This window comes from Alternaria hordeiaustralica (assembly GCF_023758085.1).
Source record: "Alternaria hordeiaustralica strain BMP 2776 chromosome Unknown scaffold_19, whole genome shotgun sequence".
NCBI classification, from domain to species: Eukaryota; Fungi; Ascomycota; class Dothideomycetes; order Pleosporales; family Pleosporaceae; genus Alternaria; species Alternaria hordeiaustralica.
This window is the reverse complement of record NW_026056791.1, coordinates 257608-279917: the sequence shown is the minus strand read 5'-3', so window position 1 is coordinate 279917 and position 22310 is coordinate 257608. Positions and strand designations below refer to the sequence as shown.

At 53.3% G+C, this 22310-nt stretch overlaps 8 protein-coding genes across 8 annotated transcripts; 2 read left to right on the top strand and 6 right to left on the bottom strand.

The window, feature by feature from the left end:
• Positions 1-1119: 1119 nt before the first annotated feature.
• J4E84_007999 (uncharacterized protein) lies at positions 1120-3938 on the bottom strand (the record flags this gene model as incomplete). Its single annotated transcript, XM_049390577.1, has 4 exons — positions 1120-1371; positions 1440-2240; positions 2873-3870; positions 3923-3938. 4 exons carry the CDS (start codon positions 3936-3938, stop codon positions 1120-1122), a joined length of 2067 nt encoding a protein of 688 aa, XP_049241678.1.
• Positions 3939-4094: 156 nt separating this feature from the next.
• On the bottom strand, positions 4095-4907 carry J4E84_007998 (uncharacterized protein; the record flags this gene model as incomplete). Its single annotated transcript, XM_049390576.1, has 3 exons — positions 4095-4481; positions 4535-4771; positions 4824-4907. The coding sequence occupies 3 exons, from the start codon at positions 4905-4907 to the stop codon at positions 4095-4097; spliced, it is 708 nt and encodes a 235-aa protein (XP_049241677.1).
• A 230-nt stretch (positions 4908-5137) lies between these two features.
• Positions 5138-7546, top strand: J4E84_007997 (uncharacterized protein; the record flags this gene model as incomplete). Its single annotated transcript, XM_049390575.1, has 3 exons — positions 5138-5930; positions 5978-6068; positions 6115-7546. 3 exons carry the CDS (start codon positions 5138-5140, stop codon positions 7544-7546), a joined length of 2316 nt encoding a protein of 771 aa, XP_049241676.1.
• A 770-nt stretch (positions 7547-8316) lies between these two features.
• J4E84_007996 (uncharacterized protein) lies at positions 8317-10200 on the bottom strand (the record flags this gene model as incomplete). The annotated part of the gene is made up of 1 exon (XM_049390574.1): positions 8317-10200. One exon carries the CDS (start codon positions 10198-10200, stop codon positions 8317-8319), a length of 1884 nt encoding a protein of 627 aa, XP_049241675.1.
• Positions 10201-11248: 1048 nt separating this feature from the next.
• Positions 11249-12499, bottom strand: J4E84_007995 (uncharacterized protein; the record flags this gene model as incomplete). Its single annotated transcript, XM_049390573.1, has 1 exon — positions 11249-12499. The coding sequence occupies one exon, from the start codon at positions 12497-12499 to the stop codon at positions 11249-11251; it is 1251 nt and encodes a 416-aa protein (XP_049241674.1).
• A 1735-nt stretch (positions 12500-14234) lies between these two features.
• J4E84_007994 (uncharacterized protein) lies at positions 14235-15451 on the bottom strand (the record flags this gene model as incomplete). The annotated part of the gene is made up of 3 exons (XM_049390572.1): positions 14235-15072; positions 15276-15340; positions 15392-15451. 3 exons carry the CDS (start codon positions 15449-15451, stop codon positions 14235-14237), a joined length of 963 nt encoding a protein of 320 aa, XP_049241673.1.
• A 568-nt stretch (positions 15452-16019) lies between these two features.
• On the bottom strand, positions 16020-19517 carry J4E84_007993 (uncharacterized protein; the record flags this gene model as incomplete). Its single annotated transcript, XM_049390571.1, has 1 exon — positions 16020-19517. One exon carries the CDS (start codon positions 19515-19517, stop codon positions 16020-16022), a length of 3498 nt encoding a protein of 1165 aa, XP_049241672.1.
• Positions 19518-20643: 1126 nt separating this feature from the next.
• On the top strand, positions 20644-21499 carry J4E84_007992 (uncharacterized protein; the record flags this gene model as incomplete). The annotated part of the gene is made up of 2 exons (XM_049390570.1): positions 20644-20881; positions 20931-21499. 2 exons carry the CDS (start codon positions 20644-20646, stop codon positions 21497-21499), a joined length of 807 nt encoding a protein of 268 aa, XP_049241671.1.
• Positions 21500-22310: the final 811 nt, after the last annotated feature.

The window sequence follows — 22310 nt, the reverse complement described above, 5'->3', positions numbered from 1 at the left end:
ATATCTCTGGCAGACCACCCACTATGATTTAGCGATTTTCCGGAACCGCCCACGAGCGGAGGCGTTCATACTCAGCATCCAAGACGAGCAGCAGCATTCATCTCACGATACCAAAACCCCTCAACAAACGAGCAGTCGAGCATCCTATCCCAACCAGAGCGCACCGAACGATGTTATTTACTATTTCACGGCGTCATGCAGCGAATGTACGGGCGCTAGGTGTTTGCACTACTTAACAACTTAACAAACGAACAAAAATGAATCAATAATCAAAAAACACCTCATGACGCATTTTCTCACTGCACTTCTCAGTCCTTCCATACATCACTCTCATCCAACGTTGCCATTCTGCAAGGATCTACCTTCTTGCCTTTTGCTCTGACTGCTGTGACATCTCTGACATGACAAAACCTGAGGCAACTCCTCGTTTCAGCCCCATCCACACCCCACAATTCCCTTGCCCGTTTTGAGAAGCCTTTGGTATGCAGTGTATGCCTTGGCCTAACGAGCTTCTTACAGCTTGCGCCTCAGTCAAGATTGTCCAAGGGAATTGGCTGAACCCCTCTGTCGTAGCCAAGGTGGCGGTGGAAGGAAAGGTGACATGCGTGGCGTGTTGATTAGTCGGCGAGGGCTATGTGCGTTATACGGTATTGAAGAACATCATATTACATACTCGTACTGCTGACAGTGATAAAAAGCGATGCTTGTGACTGTTTCTGATGAATCGATCTGGTTGGTGCTCTCCATTTGAGTGCAAAGATGAACTAGTTCGTGTCTTTGTTTTTTTGCACGAGAAGCGGGGATAAAAGCCATGGAAGCGCATATCAGGAAGCTTAATGGAACATTGTCAATGTAGAAGCGTGAAAATTACACAGAACTACAGAGAAGATGCATGTACAACACGTAGCTTTTCTGTGCAAAAGAGTCAAGGTCATAACATCGTATTGGGAAATTGTGTCTCTACCCGCCACCTCTACGTAAACACCAACAACAGATCTAGCCTTGGCCAGTCTTAGTCTTGAACACCAACCTTTCCCCTAGCAAAACAACCATACAACTACATCCTCTACTCGCAATCCTCCATCCCCATCCCCCATCCCCATCCCTCAACCATCACATCTACTCCCCCTCCGGCCCCTCAATCAAAATCTTAATCCCCTTCCCTTCCTTGACATCCGCAAACGCCTTCTCCGCCTCATCAAACTTGACCTTACCCGTAATAAGCTCTTTGACACTGATCCTGCCGCCCGCAACGAGATCGATGGCGGTTTGGTAGTCGCCGGAGCCGTAGCGGAAGGAGCCTTTGACGTTGAGTTCCTTGGTGCACATGGCCATGATGGGGAAGTTGATGTCGGGTTTGCCCATGCCGCCCTGGTTTGTGTTAGTATGGGGGACGGAAGATGTGGGGAGGGAGGTAAGTGAGGGTGATGAAAACATACCTGAACATAAGTCCCCCCCATCCTCAACGCATGAATAGCAGTCTGAATACACGGCTCCGCCCCACTCGCATCAATAATAACATCCGCGCCCATACCCAGCCCACACTCTTTAACCAGATTCTCAGCATTCTCCTGCGCACTCACTCGCGCAGACTTGAAACTCGCGTTCGCCGCGTACTTGAGCGCAAAGTTGAGCCGCTCGTCGTTGATATCGACAGTCACGATCTTCTTCGCGCCGTACGCCTTCGCGACAGCGCAGCACAGCAGACCGACGGGTCCGGCACCGAATACAACAACAGAGTCGCCGGGCTTAATAGACGCTTGCCGCGTAATGTGTACAGCAACAGCCGTAGGTTCAATAAGCGCACCCTCCTCCATACTCATATTACCCGGCAATTTATAGCAGTAATCCTCCGGCAGCGTATAATACCTTGCCAGGGTACCATCATACGGCGGCGTCGCCGCAAACGCCATGTCAGGACACAAATTGTATTTCCCGTCTTTGCAACGCACGCAGCGGCGGCAGGGGACACCGGGTTCCATGGCGACTTCATCGCCCACTTTGAGGCTCTTGACTTTGTCGCCGACGGCGTGCACGATGCCCGCGGATTCGTGGCCGAGCACCATCGGCTTCTCGACTACGAAATGCCCGATTCGGCCTTCGACCCAGTAGTGCACGTCTGAACCGCAGATGCCGGTCCATCGCGGGCGGACGAGGACGTCGTAGGGGGAGGGGAGAGAGGGGATGGGCCGGTCTTCGTATATGACTTCGTTTTTGGCTTTGAGGATGAAGGAGGGGTTCTGGGGGGTGTGTTAGTTGGCTGTAAACATGGCTGAAGCGCGAAGACTATTGATGGCGGTGGTTGTAAAGCTATCGCATGTTTGGAGGGGCATGGTGGGGCAATCAAGCTATACCTTCTGGGTTGCTGTTTGTGTCGCCATCGTGATATATTGTGAGAATTTCAAGTTTCAGTCGCAATCGTTAAAGAATCAATTGTTTGGGAAAGAAATAAGTAAGAACACGTCCACTCCAAACTCACGCGCAGGTGAAATGCTAATGACGATACAAACGGTGGATCCTAGTAAGCCCTCGCGGCAAGCTATCCCGCCTGGGTTAGGAAATGCCCCTCCATTGCAGGCGGGAGTCTGGAAGCTGTCCAAATTATCCGTATTAATTATCCGGCGCTTGCATCACTGTTCTTGGAAAGCTGGAGTGGGTATCTCGGCGTTGCTCCGAGGTCGCTATAGAGCGCCGCGGCTATGCGAATGACCAAACCAAATTGCGCATGTTCCGGTTCGTGGGACACCTTGCCATTTCGCCTTAGTGTAAGCTCGCCGGGTCTTTTGAGAGGGTAATGTGCGGCAATCTTGGTTGGAATATCTCAGCTGGCCTTTGAATTTTGCCTTTTCCAACATGACCACCAGCAAGTCACGAGCGCATCATCGTCTTGATCTTCGCTCGCCTCGGACGGGCCCCAGTCATCGCGTCCTTTCTCTTCTCCTTCTTCCACTACCTGTAGCCCGAGCTCTAACATCCGGCGGCGAAAGTCCTTGATTTCAGGCAAGTAAGCGTCCCTGTATGGGAACTCGATGATCACTGTAGCGTTGTCGTCCCGGGCCAGCCAAACGCCGATGGTATCGACCAACATGCGCGGATGGTCTGGGGAGTAGAGCGAATCTGCAGCAAGAATCAAGGGGAATTTGGCAGGAATGGGCGCGTCATCGCCAGTACTGTTATCGTCTGGCAGTGGCTCACAGGAGGTTGGATTTGTCCAGTCAAGCATAGCTGTGCGGACTGTCCCACCATTGAGACTGACGGCCTCCCGATTCTGTTGCGCATTGTAGGCCAGGTTTGGACAGATGCTGGGCAGATCTGTCAAAACAACGTCTGCGCCCAAGCCTGCCATTGCCAGTCCAACCAAGCCCGTACCCGATCCAAGCTCAAGGACTTGTAGCCGATTTTGTGTGTCCGAGGAGACGAGATGGAAGGTTTTGAGGCGCTTCGCAAGCATATAGGAAGCAGCCCAGGTCTTCAGGCCCAGATCGTCGCCTGTCATGGCAGGCTCGTGGATCTTAAGCTCGAATGCGTCGGACGAGGTGGGAATCTGGAAAGTGCGCGACATGGTGCTCATGGCAGATCGACCGGATCGCTCACTGAGGCGCGCGCTGGCTTGATCCCATATGCGCTCCTTGACTTCATCGTCTTCTATCCATTGCAGCCCGCTACTGATAATGGTCGTGAGGTATCGCGTGACGCCCTCTGGATTGACCTGAACTGCAGGCTCGCGCGCCTCTATCACTGCCTCCCCATCATGATCTTTGTGCTTTGTGCTTGTATATTCCCACGAAGGCGGAGCGGTGGTAAGGAGCGCGAGGGTTTCGAGGAGGGCCTCAGCGGAGGGCTTGGTGTAGAGTTGCGGAAGGTCAAGGACTAGACATGGATTTAGCACCAAGACATGCAGATGCAAGGCGCAGGTGTATACCATCTAACATGGACATTTTGAAGCGACTATGACGAATGCGCGGGAAAATTGCTGGTCGGTGGGGTGCAGTACTCACCAGGTCCAGCGTGGGCCCAAGCTAACCACCGCGGGGCTAAGATGCAGGTACCACGAGCAGATATTCTGATAGTCCAACGCTGCCTATTCGCCCGTCTCAAGCCTTCTTTAGGGTCGTCTTAAAGCCGTAGTATGCTTGGTCCATGTCGAATTGGAACTCGCGCGACTGCTCATCGCTCAGTTTCTCGGCGGCCCGCATTTGGTTCAGAGTGATCAGCCACTGCACAATCTTGCCCTTATTCTCGAATTCGACATCTGTGACCTTGTTGACAGCCTGGATGATCTCGACAAGGAGAGGGTGTAGGGTGTCTTTCTCCACCAGCCCGATCTTGATAGCGTCGAGCAGGGTGATGAAGGTCTCGGTCGCGTTGACGACCAGCGTGGCGTCAGCAAAGTCGCCTGACTGAGCTGGCCGTGATGGGCCCTGTTCGATGGTAGCGGGTATGCCGACGCGCAGTCGTTCGATAGCTCGTGGACATTCCATCTGGAGTCGTGTCAGCCTAGTACTGGAGAAGCTCGAGACTTGCTATGACATACGTGCCATTCCTTTGCAAACTGATCCAGGTCACCGAATGCCCGCGCGACAGTCTCATTGGCCAGATTGGACTTGTACTGCTTCATCAAGCGGTTGCATGTCTCGGTGTAGTCGGCTTCGGCGATGGAGTCTTTGAGGTAGGCCTTTTCTATGGCGTCGAGCGTGATGATGATGCTGTAGATCTCGGCCAGCGAGTCGTTCAGGTCGCGCTCGGCATTGGTCGTGGAGAGCTTGACTTCCTGGGTAGACGGTGAGTATGCGCATGCGGAGTGGGACTGATGCGCGTCATACCTCATCAAGGTTGATGGTCGCGGAAAGATTAGAGCGCGGAATGTACGGCGTCGGCGCGTAGGCCAGCTGCCTGCCGTAGGACATTATGAATTATGAGAGATGAGTTATGCTTTGGTATAGAGTCGCGGGCTTAGTTGAGTGGTGCACAGTTGTGTTATCGATGCGCCGCAGCTCATCGCGTGGGGAAGGCGCTAGAGATCCAGGCAGGGTCCTTAGCGCTGGAACTTTTTCGAGGCCCAAGTTTTTCAACCGCCAGCTGCACGCCCGGCCAACAACACCCTCGCGCCTACGAGGAACCGCCAGATACCGCCGACATGCCCGTCTCCAAGGCGACCAAGAAGTTCCAGAAGGACAAGCTCGGCGACGTCATCAAGCGCCGCAAGGATGTCGCCAAAGTCAAGCAGAGGAAGCAGATGGACACCAAGAAGAAGGAGCGCAAGGCCCGCGACAATGCCAAAGCCGACGACCTGGAAGAGGAAGCCGCGAAGAAGCCCAAGACGAACGGCGCCAAGGACGACAACCTGGGCGAAATGTCCATGGACCAGTTCTTCCAAGGCGGATTCCAGATACCTGAGATGAGCAAGAAGAAGACCAAGCCCAAGACCGGCAAGCGCAAACGTACACCCGTCGAGGAGAATGCGTCGGAAGGCTCTGATGAGGACATGGAAGATGCGCCCGACGGCACCGACGAGTCCGGCTCCGAAAGCGACTCTGGCGACGATGCAGACACACACAAGGCGCAGCTCGAAGGACTGGCGGAGAAGGACCCCGAGTTCTACAAGTACCTCAAGGAGAACGACGCGGAGCTTTTGGACTTTGCCGAAGACGCCGACCTTGCAGAGATTGACGCTCTGTCTGCCAGTGAAGACGAGGCTACACCGAGAAAGAAGCAGAAAGCCCAGAAAGCGCAAGAAAGCGCATTCGACGACGAGGAAGACGCGGGCAATGAACTTGGCTTGAAGACAATCCAAAAATGGAAGGCTGCCATGGAGTCGAAACATTCCCTGCGCGCCATGAAGGAGGTCGTTCTGGCCTTCCGCGCTGCATCACACATGAACGACTCGGAGGCTACTAAATCATACAAGTACTCCATAACCGACCCAGATGGTATGTCGATCGACTTCTACGATGAGATAAAGACTAACAGCATGTAGTGTACCATCAAGTTCAAGTAACCACTCTTCACCTAGTACCCAAGGTCCTCCAACATCACTTGCCCGTCAAGGAGAGCGCTGGAGGCAGGATGTAAGTAATCACTCTACTTCTTCAGGATATTCACTGACCATACCAGTCGCGTTGCTACCGACTCGAAGAAGTTCCGCACACTTACTCCCCTCCTCAAGTCGCATACCGTCTCGATACATCACCTCCTTGAGAACCTGTCCGATGCGAAGACCCTCCAGATGACCCTGGATTCGCTCTCCCACATGCTCCCATACATTCTGTCCTTCAAGAAGGTCGTGCGCGAGGTCGTCCGCTCTGTCGCATCAGTCTGGTCGGATAGTGCCAACAACGACGGAACAAGAGTGTCGGCTTTCTTGGTTCTGCGACGACTAGTAGTCATTGCGGACCCAAGCATCCGCGAGGCGGTCCTGAAGCAGGTATACCAGGGCCTGGTCAAGAGCGCGAGGAATACCACAATCCACACCATCCAGGGTATCAACCTGATGAAGAACACCGCAGCCGAGCTCTGGGGCATCGATCCCACTGTTGGCTACACCACAGGCTTCGGCTTCATCCGCCAGCTCGCGATACACCTACGCACAAGCATCACCAACAAGACAAAAGACTCTTACAAGACAGTCTACAACTGGCAGTACGTTCACTCGCTCGACTTCTGGTCAAGAGTCATCTCTATGCACTGCGAAACCCTCCGCGAAGCAGAGTCCGGCAAACCCTCATCACTCCGCCCCCTCATCTACCCCGTCGTCCAAGTCACCCTCGGAGCCATGCGCCTAATTCCAACATCGCAATACTTCCCCCTGCGCTTCCAACTCATCCGCTCGCTGCTCCGCATCGCCCAAGCAACCTCCACCTACATCCCGCTCGCGCCCGCCCTAGTCGAAGTCCTCAACTCGGCTGAGATGAAGAAACCCCCCAAGCCCAGCACCCTCAAAGCGCTCGACTTCAGCATCAGCATCCGCGCAACCAAAGCCTTCCTCCGCACACGCATCTACCAAGACGGCATCGGCGAGCAAGTCGCCGAACTCCTCTCCGAATTCTTCATCCTCTGGACAAAAAACATCGCGTTCCCTGAGCTCGCCCTCCCCGTCATCGTCATGCTAAAGCGCTGGGTCAAAGCCATGACGAAGAAGAGCTCTGGAAACAAAAACACCAAAGTCTCCTCGCTCATCGCGCTGCTCGTCCAGAAACTAGAGGCTAATTCCCGGTGGGTCGAGGAGAAGAGGAATAAGGTTGAGTTTGCACCGAATAACCGTGCGGGTGTCGATGGGTTCTTGAAGGATGTAGAGTGGGATAAGAGTCCGCTCGGCGCGTATGTGGCGGGTCAGCGTAAGAGCAGGGAGCAGAAGGCGAAGTTGCTCGAGGAGGCTAGGAAGACGGAGGATAGGAAGAGGAAGGAGGGGGAGAAGTATGATAAGAAGGGTGGAGAGGAGTTTGCGGCGGATGAGGATGAGGAGGAGGAAGAGGAGGTTGACCTCGAGGGGTTGAGCGATGAGGATTTGGAGATGGATGATGAGGAGGAGGAGAGTGATGATGAGTAGAGTGGTTGGTTTTTGTACTGTATCGGATATTTTGGTGTTGGGTTACACGGATATGTGTGTCTGTAGAGATGGACATGTAGTCTATGATGGGGATATGGCTGTGCAATGTAATGCGGCATGTTTCCCTGACTCTTCTTCCTTGCTCTGTTCATGCGGGTGATGGCGAGTTCAATACATGGATGAATTCGTTTCTCTGTGAGCTGATACAGTATGCTGAAGGTATACAATATATCAAATTTCGTAATTACATTACTGGAAGTATGATGTATACTCCAGACTGATGTCCAACCAGGACACAATTCCGAAATCACGCAATGGGTATCTGGAAAGAACAACTGTAAGATGTGATTGTTATGGCATGTCAAGCTTTTGCGTCGCTTTGCTACGTGCGCGCACTTTTATGTTCTCCAGCTAATACAGAAACACTTGCTATTTTTTATATACACCCCAAGGAAACTACATGTGCTGTCGTTGTGCAACAGACGTATCTGTCGTCGACTAACTAGTTTGCTCTCCTCTCTTTTTGAAGAGTGAACAACGGGTATCCTGAGAAACACCTGGAGTGAGAGACAAAGGAAAGAAAGGGAAAGAAGGCAACGGTATATCCGCCTCCACCACCGCCATGTCATCCATCCACACATCCTTTCAAACTTCGTGTCTGTCGCAGTGACAAGTGATCCGTTAGACACGCTCCCAAATAGTCCAGCTTCTGCCATGAAGGTGTCACAACACGACATTCCCCTCCATTCCGCCCTACCACCATCCTCATCCTACCAACCAACACCAACACCCTTATCCTTCAACCGCCTAAACTCCCTACACTCATACTCCGTCGGCCGCTTCCCCTTCCCCTGCCAGCGAATCCCCTCCTGCCCCTCACACCTCTCCAGCCTAAACCTATACATAGCCTTCTCCCTATCCACGCACGTATACCCCCTGACTATGTAAAGCCCATCGTACCTGAGCCCCAGTTCCGGGCGGTACGGATTCTTCTTGTTGAGCTGAGCAGACCGAATGACGCGAATGGGGTTGAGTAACTCGGCGGATTTGATCAAATGAGCGGTATTCTCCGTAGGCGTGGCGTTGCGGCCTTCGGTGCCAGAGTACTCAATCGTATCCCCGTTATCGACATCGTGGTACGGGTTCCCACCGGAGAGAACGATGGAGTAAGCGCCTTTATCGCGCTCCCCGTAAATCCCCCCTTGGGCAGATCCATGCGCCCCATCGCGCACAGTACAAAGCTGCGTAGGCCACCACTGCCCGAGCACCAACTCGCCCTCCCCATAATACTTCGCCGTCGTAGGAAACTTGGCACGATACGTATCATCCAGACGATCACTCGTCCTATTATCTCCTTTATGCGGCACAATTCCCCTCAGTATATCCTGATTCAAATCGTTCTTATACCATCTCTTATACAACTGATACGCGTCCGCCTTTAGATCCCATGGGAACTTTGTGCCTGGTTTGAAGATGCGGGGTAGACCGTAGTCCGGGCTTAGGGTCATGGCTTTGCGGAGGAGGACGGTGTTGACTTGTAGGTCGATTTCGGCTTTGTGGATTAGGTCGCGGATTTTGTCGTAGAGGGCTTCGAGTTCTGAGGGGGTTTTTCCGGGCTTCTCGCTGTCGGTTAGGGCGGCTTTGAGAGATTGGAGGGTAACGAGGGCGAGGGGACGTTTTTTGGTCATGGCTTCCATGCGCGGGTCTTTGATGGTGATGGAGGTGTACCATGCTGGGAGGGACTTTGCAATAGGATACTTGTCTTCCGGATCGTCTGAGACAAAGAGGTCGTTTGACGGCACGATTTCCGAGTCTGCGTTGTTTGTTGGCGTTGCCGGTGTTGCTGGCGTTGCAGCCCTTGAAGTTGTAGCAGCCGTCCGCTCCCGTGAAGCGCCTGCAGTCGACGATTCTGCAAACGTCGCACTCTTTGGCTCGTCCTCAAGAGGGTCCTTCTTCTCGCCTTTCAGAGGCTCCCTCTGCTTCCTCATCTTCCACAAGCTCTGAACATCGATCTGCTCATTCGTCTCCTTCTCCTGTGGCTTCTTCTGAGTCGGGGTCGGAGTCGCAGACTTAGACGGCGCCTTGCCCAGCTCCTTTGTATTAACCTTTAGCTTTTTATGCGTGTCGGCGTTCGACTGCGGCTTCTTTTGAATCTGGACTTGGACCTTCGACTTGCTCGGCTCTGTAGCACCCTCTTTTGCTTTATTAGAGGTGTCGTCTTTTGGCTTCTGGGAGACGGCTTCCTTCGCCTTGGACTTGTCTTGAACTCGAGGCTGGAGACTGTCTTGAACCTTCGCTTTCTTAGCGGGCGGATCGACGGGCTTCGCACCGGGAGATGTTGGAAGCTTACGCTTTAAACCCTGCTGCGCTGGCTTGATGATCTTGGGCGTGACGGCGATGGTGTCCGCCGCGACAGGTTGCTCCGCATTCTTGAACGGGTTCATTTGATGCTTCGCTCCCAGCTCCGTCATTTTCTTGCTGAGAAGACTCATCCTCCTCTTGTGCTCCTCGTTGTTGGCTTCCTTCTGCTCCTTCGTCTTTTGTAGGATCCTCGCGACGGCTTCTGGTCCGGTACCAGACGCCTTCGCAGCATTCTGGGCTTTCTCCAGCAGCCATGCTGAGGACTTGGGGACTTCGTTCTTGGTCGCTGCCATGGTGTTGCAGTTGATATTCTGCGAGGTGGGGTGGTCGTGTGTTTGTTTACAATGTCAGGCGCCAGCTGGCGTTTGCCATATACGTGCCGCGCTACCTCTAGGCTGCAACAACAGAAGTGCGGGGTAAAAGAGAGGAGCAGTGAATATGGATATCAAGGGACTGGTAGATGACGTGGAGTGTAATAGACCTCCGGTGCCAATCCGCTGCGGCCTTGTGGAAGCACGCGTGCAGGTAATTCTGAGTCTTCTTCTAGACCCTACTAGAAGCTGCGATATGTCTTTGAGACAGCTGCAACCGTGATAATTAAAACTATGTAATTGGCATCAAAGGTTGAATTGATGCTGAAGATGGATGGGAGGAAATGGGTGAGGTTTATATAGTATTCGATGGTTGACCGCGAGTGCTCGATGTCGCGGATGCCGCGCTAGTCTCTCATTATCGACGCGCCTTGATTGGCTCACGCGTTATCTCCATCAACATGGGTGTATGTATTTCTTTGAATTTGCGTTGGACAAAAGTCACAAGACAATGCACGTTAAAGTCACTACTGCCTATAGCATGCATATACGAGGAATGAAAGCGATATTCTTACCTTGATCAAGTAGTTCTTATAGAATTTCAGTCGTTCTTGCATACAACTGATGCATGTTGGAGTTATAGTGATGCGTGGCCAGAGGCTATGCAATGCACATATGATTTGATATAAAGAGTGAGTCACAGTAGTTTGGATAACTTACATATTGGCCTCTACATAGAGTAAGGTTCAAGTGGAACAGGACAAAGTATTTGACGCAAGATTGAACATGGCAGTTATACCGACACATTTCTGGCATATTATAGCATTATGTTACAGTTGATGCTGAGTTGATAAGTTCCATCTCGAACCACGCATACCGTCAGGAAGTAGACCGTTTGAGAAACGTATCATCATTTACAAACTCATATCTATATACCCGGGTATGTCTACTCCAAAGTCAAAAACAAAAACGCTATGCCAAACGCCATCCCTCCATTCACAATCGCAATCATGAATCCATCCATCCCCCCTCAAGCCTTCCCCTCAACAACCTGCCCCAGCGCCTCCCCCTCAACCACAGCATCCCCGGGCCCCTTCCCAGCACTCCCCACCTTCTCCAACGGGCTCATAACCTTCTCCTCCCCCCTCCTCTCCTCCCCATCCACACTAATATTAACCCACCCCCTCACACTATCCTTCGTCCTACTCAAAATCGTAGTATCATTAACCAAATTCCAGCCCTTCGCCGGGCCGGGCTCATCCTCCAATTCCAAATCCGCCGCACTCGTATTCGCAACCCTCGCTCCGTTCTCCCTTAGCATCTGCAGTATCGCGCGTGTGTTGAGTCTCAGTACGCGTTCAGGTTCCTTTGCGCCGAAAACCTTGGTTGTGACCCAGGGGAACAGGACGCCGAAATCGGATTGGGAGAGGTGCGCTGAGGCGATGGGGTAGAAGATGTGGGGACCAGGTTGGTTTGTGTGTTTCGAAGATTGGGGAGAAGGAGGAGATAAGATGGATTTCGTTTCGCGGAAGTTGGAGGACCAGTTGTAGAAGCCTTCGGAGGCGATGGCTAGCAGGTTCTTGCCGCCAGAGGGGGCATCGTAGCAGGGCATGGGTTTGGAGCGGAGCCAGCTTGTGGCGGGGCTTTGGATGGGGAGGGTCCAGAGGTCGAGGAGGGTGACGGAGTTGCTGGGTGTGATTTGTTGGACTAGGCTGGAGTCTGAGGAGGGGGTGTAGAGGGGTTTGTAGCCTGGGGTTGGGGTGGAAGGGCGGTGGTAGACGGATTTTACGAATTGCACCATTGTGCATGCGCCGAAGGAGTGGCCTGCGTAGCTGATGGAGCCGGGCTCGTGGATGTTGAGGATGTTGGAGAACATGCTGAGTAGGTTCTTTCCCTTGGGTTGGTCTTGGGCTACGATCTTGAGTTTACGTCCTTCGTCGATTTTCAAGACCGCGTCGTGCATCATGCCCAACTCCCATAGCCGTATCTTCAGTTGCTCGTCTCGTGCTTCGTATACTTCTGTGCTCGCCTTATGCGCAATGGACCGGTAGTCGACGCGCTTCGTCTTCTGCTTCTCCTCCGGCGTGTGGTGGATGGCGAGAGGCGAACTGCCATCGCGATGGTCTGCCGCTACCACTACGATTCCATGACTTGCAAGCGACCCGCAGATGTGCGAGTATGCGTTCCGTGTGCCTCCCAGTCCGTGGGAAAACATCATAACGGGCCATCGATCGGACTTCGGTGGGGGAGCGAGGAGTTCGGCGTTTTGGTGTACAGGCATAGAAATGTAATAGAGTAGTTGTGGCATCAATCTAGACAACTGTCAGCATCGTACTCAGCCAAAATGCCATCTCACAGTACTCACGAGAAAACACTCGCAAACGCGCTGTTTGCCCCCAGAAACCTCGCATAAGCACTAATGTATTCCCTCTGCGGGCTCGGTATCCATCTCACAGCCTTCTCATTGCTGTCCTGTTTACACGGGTAGAAGATGCGGAAAGCGACAGTTGGTAGATCCGCAGGAGGCGCATCCGCGCTCGGGCTGTCCAGGTCGCTTGTGGGTATCTCTACATCCACAGAGCCGACCTTGTACGGTCCCGTATGCGGCGGGAAGCCCGGCGTGGGATTCAATCGATGGAGCCACGACATATCGGCAATCGCAAGCGGGTTCGCTGTCCCGAACGGAAGTCGCGAGGGGAGAGCGCGGGTAAGAGATCTAAACGCGCGTGAGAACGACAGTATGATTGTCAAAAACCGTAAAAGACAATCTTCAATCGAGGTCGTAAATCTAGTAAAGAAACGAACAGGCCGTAAGAATGGGGTGTAAATTGAGGAGGAAAGTCTATATCAGAAACGGAGCCGCACGCACGCCTATATCATGGAAATCTGAAGAACATGCCAGTGACGCACAAAGCCCATGCTAACACGCTACTGCCAGGGCACTGGGGCGTCCACCCTCGGAAGGGCACGCGACCCCCGAGTGCTAGCCCGCCCGCCGGTGCCATCCATGACTGTGGCAAATGTGAATTTGTGACATGAGAGATGCCGAGGTTTCGGACGCGTTACGGCGGATCCAGGAGTTTCCCTAGCGCGTCAGCATGCAAGATATGGGACATACTGTGGGAATTCTTCGGAGTGCAGGAATCTGTATTGATGGATGCTGTCGGTATTTTGCTGGATCGAGTTCGGATGGGCGTGGGGAGTGGCTTACAGCATGATCGCGTGCGCATGCATTATCCTTTTCCATGATGACGACACGCCAGACGTTTAGATCCGCGCATGCGCGAGAAGATCGCGCTAGGCTTCACGTCGCCGCATCTGGCCACACCACAAAACCTCCGCGCCGCGGTACTCTACGGATCAACCAACCTAAATCAACCATCTAAAAAGTTTTAGTTCGAATAACGCGTTGTTCAGTCTGGTACGGAATTCCGTTGACTTCCAAATCTGCACATCGAGCCCGTCCGACTATTGCCCCGAGGTGAGAACTTTGATAAGGTTGATGCAGGTGGGTGAGAAAAATGTCCCGATGTAATTCCGACGTCGTGGGTGACATGTGATCGTCATGTAGCTCCCGAGTAGCGCGCGAACGCGAGGTAGACTGGACGTGATGCTGCATCAGTGATGTGGGTTATTGACAACTCATCGGATGAAGAAATATACTGCGTATGAGTTGCGTCGATCGATGATATGAAGCCAAGCAGACAAGGAAGTTAGAGATTATCTATGACGGTGGAATGTCGATGCAAAGCAGGGTAACAAGATGCCGTCAAGTAGTTCTATGACAATCTTGAAGGATTTCAATTCCCAAACACTTTGTAGGTGTAATTATGTGCAGCTGTCAGAATTGAAGGAATTTGTCTCGTTCGTATGTGCCCAAAGGCCCTCTAATCCACATTACATCGTCAATCTATCTATATATCCATGAAAGAAACACCGGGGGTATGCCGCATATACAATCCGAAAAACCACATGCTACCATCCGTCCAAGAAACCTATTACCATCCCCTCCAATATCAACAACACCCCCCTCTCCTCCTCCCCCCACCCCCACCCAACCTAAAAACATCCTCCCACTCCCCCAACGCACCACCAGCTTTCTTCCCCCCTCTCCTCCTCAACCTAACCCCCTCGTCCCCAAACCCACTCCTCACACTCCCGCCCCCATCATCCCAGCCCAAATCGCCGTATTGGATCCCACTGGCCGGATCATCAGGATCGATCTCGCCCAATTCAATCTTGGTGAGAATCATGCGCGCCAGTCTAGTAAACAGCTCTTCCACGTTCTCTCCGTTCAACGCGGAGACTTCGACGGCAACTGGGATACCGTTCTGGCCAGCCCAGCGAGAGGCGGTTTCGGCGGGGACTTCGCGGCCGTCAGGCGCAACGGTGTAGCTCGCGTGGAGATTGGCGTTGAGACTAGGCGTGCGACTTGCTTGCGAGGAGGGCGTGGGTGGTGGGAGACCAGATTCCGACGAGGGCGTGCTGGCATAACTGCTATATCCCCCTCCTCCCCCTCCTCCACTACTCATGCCTATCGGTACACCCCCATCCTCAACATCCGCCTTATTCCCCGCCAGTATAATCGTGATATCCGGTCCCGCCAACGCCCTCGCATCATCCAAAAACGTCTTCAGCTGCTCGAAGCTGCGCCAGCTGCTCACGTCGTATACGAGGATAGCGCCTGCGGCGCCGCGGTAGTAGGACCGTGAGACGGAGCGGAAGCGCTCTGTGCCTGCTGTGTCCCATAACTGGAGTTTTATCCGTTTGCGCGACGAGGGGGACGAGGGCGAGCGTTGGCGGCGGTCGGCGATGTGCACGATTTTGGAGGAGAATTCTACGCCGATTGTTTGGCTGGAGAGGACGCGCCCTGTGAGTGAGGAAGAGGGTGTTAGTGGGGGGTGTTGATGGCGGTGGGGAGGGGAGGAGAGAGGAGAGGAGATGGGGGTAAGATTTACATTCGGATTTTACGAAGCGGTGGAGGAGGCAGGATCTATAGTTGTCTCTTGGTTATTCGGTGTTTTGGTACAATGTCTTCGCTCTTATCGCGAACTTACTTGCCAGCGCCGCTGGGTCCCAACAGCACAACCTTGGCCAGGTAATCATACATACTCCCCAGCTCCTGCGTCTACTCAGCACAGTCCTGCCAAGCTCAAAAAGTGCCCATACCTACTTGTAACGGCGGCTCGCTGCTCCGCGTCGACGCATTCGACACGGCTCGGTTCCTGCCCATGGTGAACGGCGGCAGCGGCCTCGTTTGACGTTTCTGGCGGGTGGATGTGAGACGTGGGATTCGGTGCTATTCACGGTCGCATGTGTGTTCCGAGTAAGCTCCACGAAGCGAGCAAGGGCGAATAAGGCGGATTCTAGTGGGAAGGCGGTTGCGGTGTTGTGTTGTTCATCTTGGCCTTATCTTTGTGACGCCAATTGGTGGACCCTGGCCCGCCGCGCTTTCGCGACTTCGTCACGCGCACGGCAAGCTGCCGACGTTTGGCTGCTTCAGGTAAGTATCTGGGCTATCGCATCACGATTTTCTATATGTTGGCTAGTTTGACGAGTAATGCCATTGAATTAACATATATGATCTTCACATGACATAAAGGTTGTTGTAGCGTAGATCGGATTGGATTCATACGAGATTGGAACAACTGTATCGGGAGTCAAGAGCTATATACAGGGACTCCCAATTAGGAACAACAGAAATGCAACGACATACAGACAAGGGAAAGAACCAAGGAAAGGTGGTATCCTAAACGCTACGCCAATACTAACAACATCTGCTCAAATACGCGTGAACGAGATTACTGCTGCTCCATATCCCTCAAAGGCATATAACTTGTCTCCTCCTTGTTCCGCCTCCTCGCGGCCCACGCATCACTGACCCAATCCTTGAAAGTAGAAAAGACGCCCTTGTGGCCCATCTTCTCCATCTCCGCTTCCTTCTCATCGATCGGCGCACCAGGATCAAGGACGCTGACCTTCATCCAGCTGGGTCTGTGCCAGAACTTGAGATGCAGAGAGCTCATGACAACGCTGACGGATGAGCATGCCATTGCGGCACCAGCAGCCATGGGATGTAACGAGAGACCCCATGGTAGGAAGAAACCCATTGCGAAAGGAAGACCGATAAAGTTGTACATGCACGCCCATGCCAGGTTAAGCTTGATGCGGAAGAAGATGGCACGGCTGAGGACTAGTGAGGCCGGGATAGAGAGGAGATCGGTGTTGGTCATGAGGACGATAGAGGCAGCTTCCATGGCGACGTCTGTACCAGTAGAGAGAGCAATACCAATGTCGGCCGAGGCGAGCGCTGGGGAGTCGTTGATGCCGTCACCGACCATACCGATAACTTGGCCACGCGACTGGAGGTCTTCGATGATAGCTTTCTTGTCGGCGGGGGTAGACGAAGCGTGAACATCTGCGGGATCGATACCAACTGCTGCTGCGACGACAAGGGCGGAAGCAGAGGTATCACCAGTAACAATCGAGGATGTTATGCCCAGACGAGAAAGGGCAAGAATTGCAGCGCGAGCTGAAGGCTTGATGGTGTCGGACATGCTCAATGTACCCGTGTAGGTGTTGCCGATGGCGGTGTGAATCGTGGTGATACCAGCGGATCGGTTTTGGGGTCCACCTCGAGGTCTGGAGTTTGCAGCAGGTGTGAGCGGCTCTTCTACGAAGTCAGGCACGTTAACACCTTCGGAAGTGAGGAAAGCCGTGTTGCCGATGAGGACCTTGTAGCGGGTGCGCTCGCGAGAGAGGGCTGCTTCGACCGTTGCGATGATACCCTTACCGGTGACAGCTTCAAAGTCTCCGACTGAGCCATCCAGGTTACCATCGGGTCCGAGGCGGAGATGTTCCTTGGCGGAGAGAACGATAGCCTTAGCAATAGGATGCTCTGAGCCCATTTCCGCAAGTCCAATGAGTGTCCACCAAAGGTTCTTCTTATCAGCAGTACCCCAGCCTCCCTGAATGTCCGCCTGAGATACACTCATCTTGCCAACAGTGAGTGTGCCAGTCTTGTCGAAGACGACATGGTTGATCTTTGTGGCAGTCTCGAGAGCGGCACCACCTTTGACGAGAATGCCATTCTCAGCTCCAACACCAGTACCGACCATGACAGCGGTGGGTGTTGCAAGACCGAGCGCGCATGGGCAAGCAAAGACAATGACAGCGATGCAGAGCTTGAAGCAAACCATGAACTTGCCGCCACTAGCGTGATCAAGGAATACTTTGGGTGGGTAGGGTAGGACGTGGCTGAGAACCATCCATCCAACAAAGGTTGCGAGGCCGAGAGTGATGATGATTGGAACGAAATAACCAGCAGCAATGTCGGCAAGGCGTTGAATGGGAGCACGACTCGTTTGGGCTTCCTGGACGAGGCGGACAATTTGACTGAGCTGAGTGTCGCGGCCGGCTCGGGTGACCATGAACTCCAGACGTCCGTTTCCATTGACAGTACCAGCCATGACCAGTGCGCCTTTCTTCTTGAGTATCGGCATAGCTTCACCGGTGACCATACTCTCGTTGAGATACGACTCTCCACGTGTGACTGTACCATCAGCTGGAAGCTTGTCACCCGGACGAAGAATAACAACGTCGCCAACCTCGATGAGCTCGGTGGGGATGACCCTTTCTTCAGCAGCATTGCCATCAGTGGAGGTGCGTTCCGACTTCTCTTCAGCAACATCCCAACCTTCAGCAGCTTTAGCCGCAGCGATGGGATCCGCATAAATGGTGGTCATGGACGGAGCTAGCGACATGAGGCTGGAAAGGGCCTTGGACGTTTGACCCTTTGCACGGTTCTCAAGATAGCGACCTAAGCTGATGAAAGTGAACAGCATGGTGCTGGTTTCGAACAGTGTGGTCGGCTTGGTGTGTGGGGAGACCAAGAGTGAGACCAACATGGAGAAGACGCTGAAAAAGAAGGCGGCTGAGGTACCCAGTACTACCAGAACATCCATGGTGGGAGAGCCGTGGCTCAGAGACTTGTACGCAGAGATGTAGAAACGTTTTCCGATACCAAATTGGACAGGTATAGTAAGGACCAAGCAGATGACGTCGCCGAGATAGAGGCCAGGTATCAGACGAATACCGCCAAAGTTGAGGAATGGCAGGAACATGGGAATGAACATGCTGATTAAGAACACAGGAAGTGCGAACCAAGCCGAGAAGATGACGGATCTTCTCCACTCCTGGATTTCTTTAGTCTTTGCGAGGGACTCCAGTTGGGCATCGTTGTCTTCGGAGTCTGCGACTAATGCGTTGTATCCAGCTGCCTCCACGGCCTCGACGATTGCTCGAAGGCCAACGATTTGAGGCTCTCGCTGAATGGTGGCTCTTGACGACTTGAAGTTGACAGTTGCTGAGGTGATGCCGGATCTTTTCCGTAGTAGACCTTCGAGCTCTTGAGCAGCGCTAGCGTTGGGCAGTCCATAGATCTTGAGCTGTACGGGAATGTTGCTTGTTGACGACTGCTGTATGCTACCATCGACAGATGATAGGACCTGTGCGTCAAAGCCGCGGTCCTCAATAATCTCTGCTATCTGCTCTTCGGTGAGCTTGGAAGGGTCATGCACGATTACGGCACGGTTAGCGAGTAAGCTGATGTTGAACTGGTATACACCCTCAACGTCCTTGAACCCGCTCTCGATGGCTGATGTGCATGCGCCACAGGTCATGCCCTCAACAGCGACTGTTGTGGTCATCGTCCTCTGCTGCTTCCGGCTCCTGCTCTTCTTGGCTGCTGGTGTTGCGGCCACGGTATCCAGTACCTCCGCGTCGAAGCCAACGTCTTCTATGGTTTCAGCGAGCTTTTCCGGAGATATGATCGTAGGGTCGTGTTCGATGACTGCGCGCTCAGAGAGGAGCGATATGCTGAAGGACTTGATTCCAGCCACGTCCTTGAAAGCGCCTTCTACGGCGGATGTACACGCTCCGCATGTCATTCCGCCAACTGAAAGCGTTGTGGTCGAGGTGTTTCCGATCGCCTCCTCCTCTTCATCTTCAGAATCGCTCAGAAAGTGGTCATCTGCGCTGTGCGACATTGGTAAATCCGACGAGAGCACTTCTGCGTCGAACCCCCTGTCGTCGATAATCTCCCTAACCTCTTCCGCGGTGATGACCTCGGGGTCATGCTGGATGACAGCCCGCTCCATCACCAAACTTATTGACACATTTCCTACTCCCTTCACGCCCTGGAAGCCCGATTCAATCGCGGAGGTACACGCGCCGCATGTCATGCCCTCGACTTTGAGCGTCGTTGTCGCCATGTGCGCTGTCGCCGGAGGAGGAGCCATGATGGCTAGAAGCGCTTTTCGGTGCCGTTGACTTCAGACGGGTCGCAAACTAGACTGCCGATGCTGAGCCAGATGCAGCATCCAACGGTCAGACTGGGGCGAGGGCGGCTCGTACGAAGCGGGAGGATTGGGGCGAAGTCGAAAAGCGATCGCGCGCGACGTTATGGCGACAACGTGAGGTAAACGCGAGAGGATAGCGGACTCCGGAGTAAAAAGGAAGGCCAGCTTCCGGTAGTGCCAGATGGCGAAGTTATTAATATGGCGATTGATGAACGGAGTGCAGCAGCCACAATCTGACCCAGTGCTGATTCAAGCCCAGCGCCGCGGCACGTCGAAAGAAGGCTAGACCGGCTCCGCAGGTGGATGATAGGCCGTTATTGCTAGGGTGCCGCCACAAGCTGATCGTCAAGCTGTCAGAGTGCAAGCGCTGTGAGATGCAGGGCACACTCCAAGTCCGTAGGACGACAGAAGAAGGATTAAGAATAATTGTGATATCTAGGAGTTGGTGGTGTCTTTGACGCGGCACGGACACTAGACGATAGTGTTTCCTTCTTGGCATGTGAAACAGGAAGGAACATAAAACCCTTCCTGATCCTTAGATGAGACACGCGGAGCCTCAGGGCCTGTTACCGCTTTGGCCGAACGAAACAAATTACCAGTGTCGTGGCAGTTTGCCTGGATTGAGCGTGCACCGTGTCAGTCACCGAACACGACGTGGACCGGACTTGGTGTACTTCGTCTTACGAACTGCTGAGTTCGCGCGCTATGATTGATAATGTGTGGCCACCATACGATCTCGTGATTGCGGAGCAGGCGGTGTCGGGTACGAGTCAAGGCCTGTGTCGCTGACTGAGAGGTGATTCCTGGCACATTATCCCACGCTTGAATGCGAAGGGCAAAAAGAAAAAGTCTATTGAACTCCCCTGTTGGAATCGAACTCGTTGAATGAATGGAAGTCCGAGCGTAGAGGCGGGTGGGGTTGAGTCGCGGGGCAGTCGCGACCGACCGCGATTGCCAAGACGTACCTCACATGCAGCTGCCTGCTCGCCTTCCACAATCGATAGACAGCTACATTGAAACCACGCCTCCACCACTCCAGAAGCTGTTACATTTTCAATAATTCGACATGGAGCAGACCAAGGCCCTCAACGCTCTCGAGCCCTTCCTTGCTCTCAGCAAGTCCGCGACTTCTCCACGAGCAGCATCGGACTTGATCGTACAAGCCACCAGTGCGCCCAACACATACGTATTCGCCGAACTCCTACAGACGCCAAACATCCAGAACCTACGGAATTCAGAGGAGCATGCTTCGTATCTTATCCTGCTCGAGATCTTCGCCTGGGGAACCTGGGAAGACTACAAGGGTGCGTTGATCATACCATAGCCATCAAGTTGTGTACTGACAGCGCAAAGCTCAAGCGAATCTCCCAAAACTTTCAGCACAGCAACACCAGAAGCTTTTACTGCTCTCGTTACTGCCGCTCTCACACTCACATGCAACCCTCACCTACAAACATCTCATGACAGCGCTCGAGCTGCCCACCACCCGCGCTCTCGAGGAGCTCATCACCACCGCCATCTACTCCGGGCTCATCACCGCGACGCTCGACCCCGCGCATTCACTCGTCTCGGTAACATCCATCTCACCGCTCCGCGACCTCGCCCCAGGATCCCTCCCCGCACTTCAAAATACCCTACAGTCATGGTCACAACGGTGTGACTCTGCTCTAGCAGATCTGGAGGCGCAAGTCGCAAAGGTCAAGAAGGAGGCGTTGGACCGCGAGAAGATGCGCCGGAAGAAGGAAAGGGCATTTGAGGCAGTCATGACGGTCGGTGACGAGAAGAACACTGGCAAGCGGAATCTGATGGGTATGGGTGGTGACGACGCTATGGAGATTGATGAGGATAGTAGCGGCAGGATCACAAGGGGTACTAAGAGGGGCCCTGGCGGATTCGGCTTCGGAAGCTCTGGAAGGCGTTAAGGCGACGGTGTGTGTAGTATCTCACAATACTGCAACATATCATGTCTTCACAACCGTGGTCCACACTCCTCAAGGCCGTCTGGCATGGGAAAGCAATCTGGTCATAGCCGGTGATGCCCGCAGAGGATTGCAGGGCTTCACGCAGGATGCAGCCTTGGGTCATGTCTAGCTACATCCGAAACTCCGACAAAGGAGACTTGATGGAAAAGCCAGGAGCACCAGCAACCCCTCAATAGCTCCATATAGCGATCGGAGCAACCATGACTCCTCACAAGTGCAAACATCAAGCACATAATGAAAAACAAGAACACCACAAAAACAACCATCTTGAAAATCTGAACATGATGGATTATGACTATATGCCGTGCATGCCTCAGTCCATGCCTCATTGCCCATCCAAAGCCTCCTCACCAATCTATAAAATGATAACAAGAACCATCCATTATCCCAACAAAACAAGAAAAGCCCAGCAGGAAATCTGGGGTATCTCGCGAAATGCCCATCAAACGCCTGCCTTGTATGGAAGTAGCACAGAAAACGCCATGCAGTGCAGGAGAGGCAAAAGGCCAAAACCAACAACAAGTACCATCCTTAAAGATGGGTATCCTATCACCACTGACTGCGTCTTCGTCCTGATCGTTCCCGTCGTCGTGTCCTTCGTAATCATGCCCTCCGTGGTGGTGGTGTGAGAAACACATCGGGAAACATAACAATAACCGCTGCTTCGACGCCCTCGTCGATCATCCATTGTATTTCCATCTCCGCCTCGGCCTGCGCATCCATTTCCATCTCCATTTGCATCCGCGCGTCT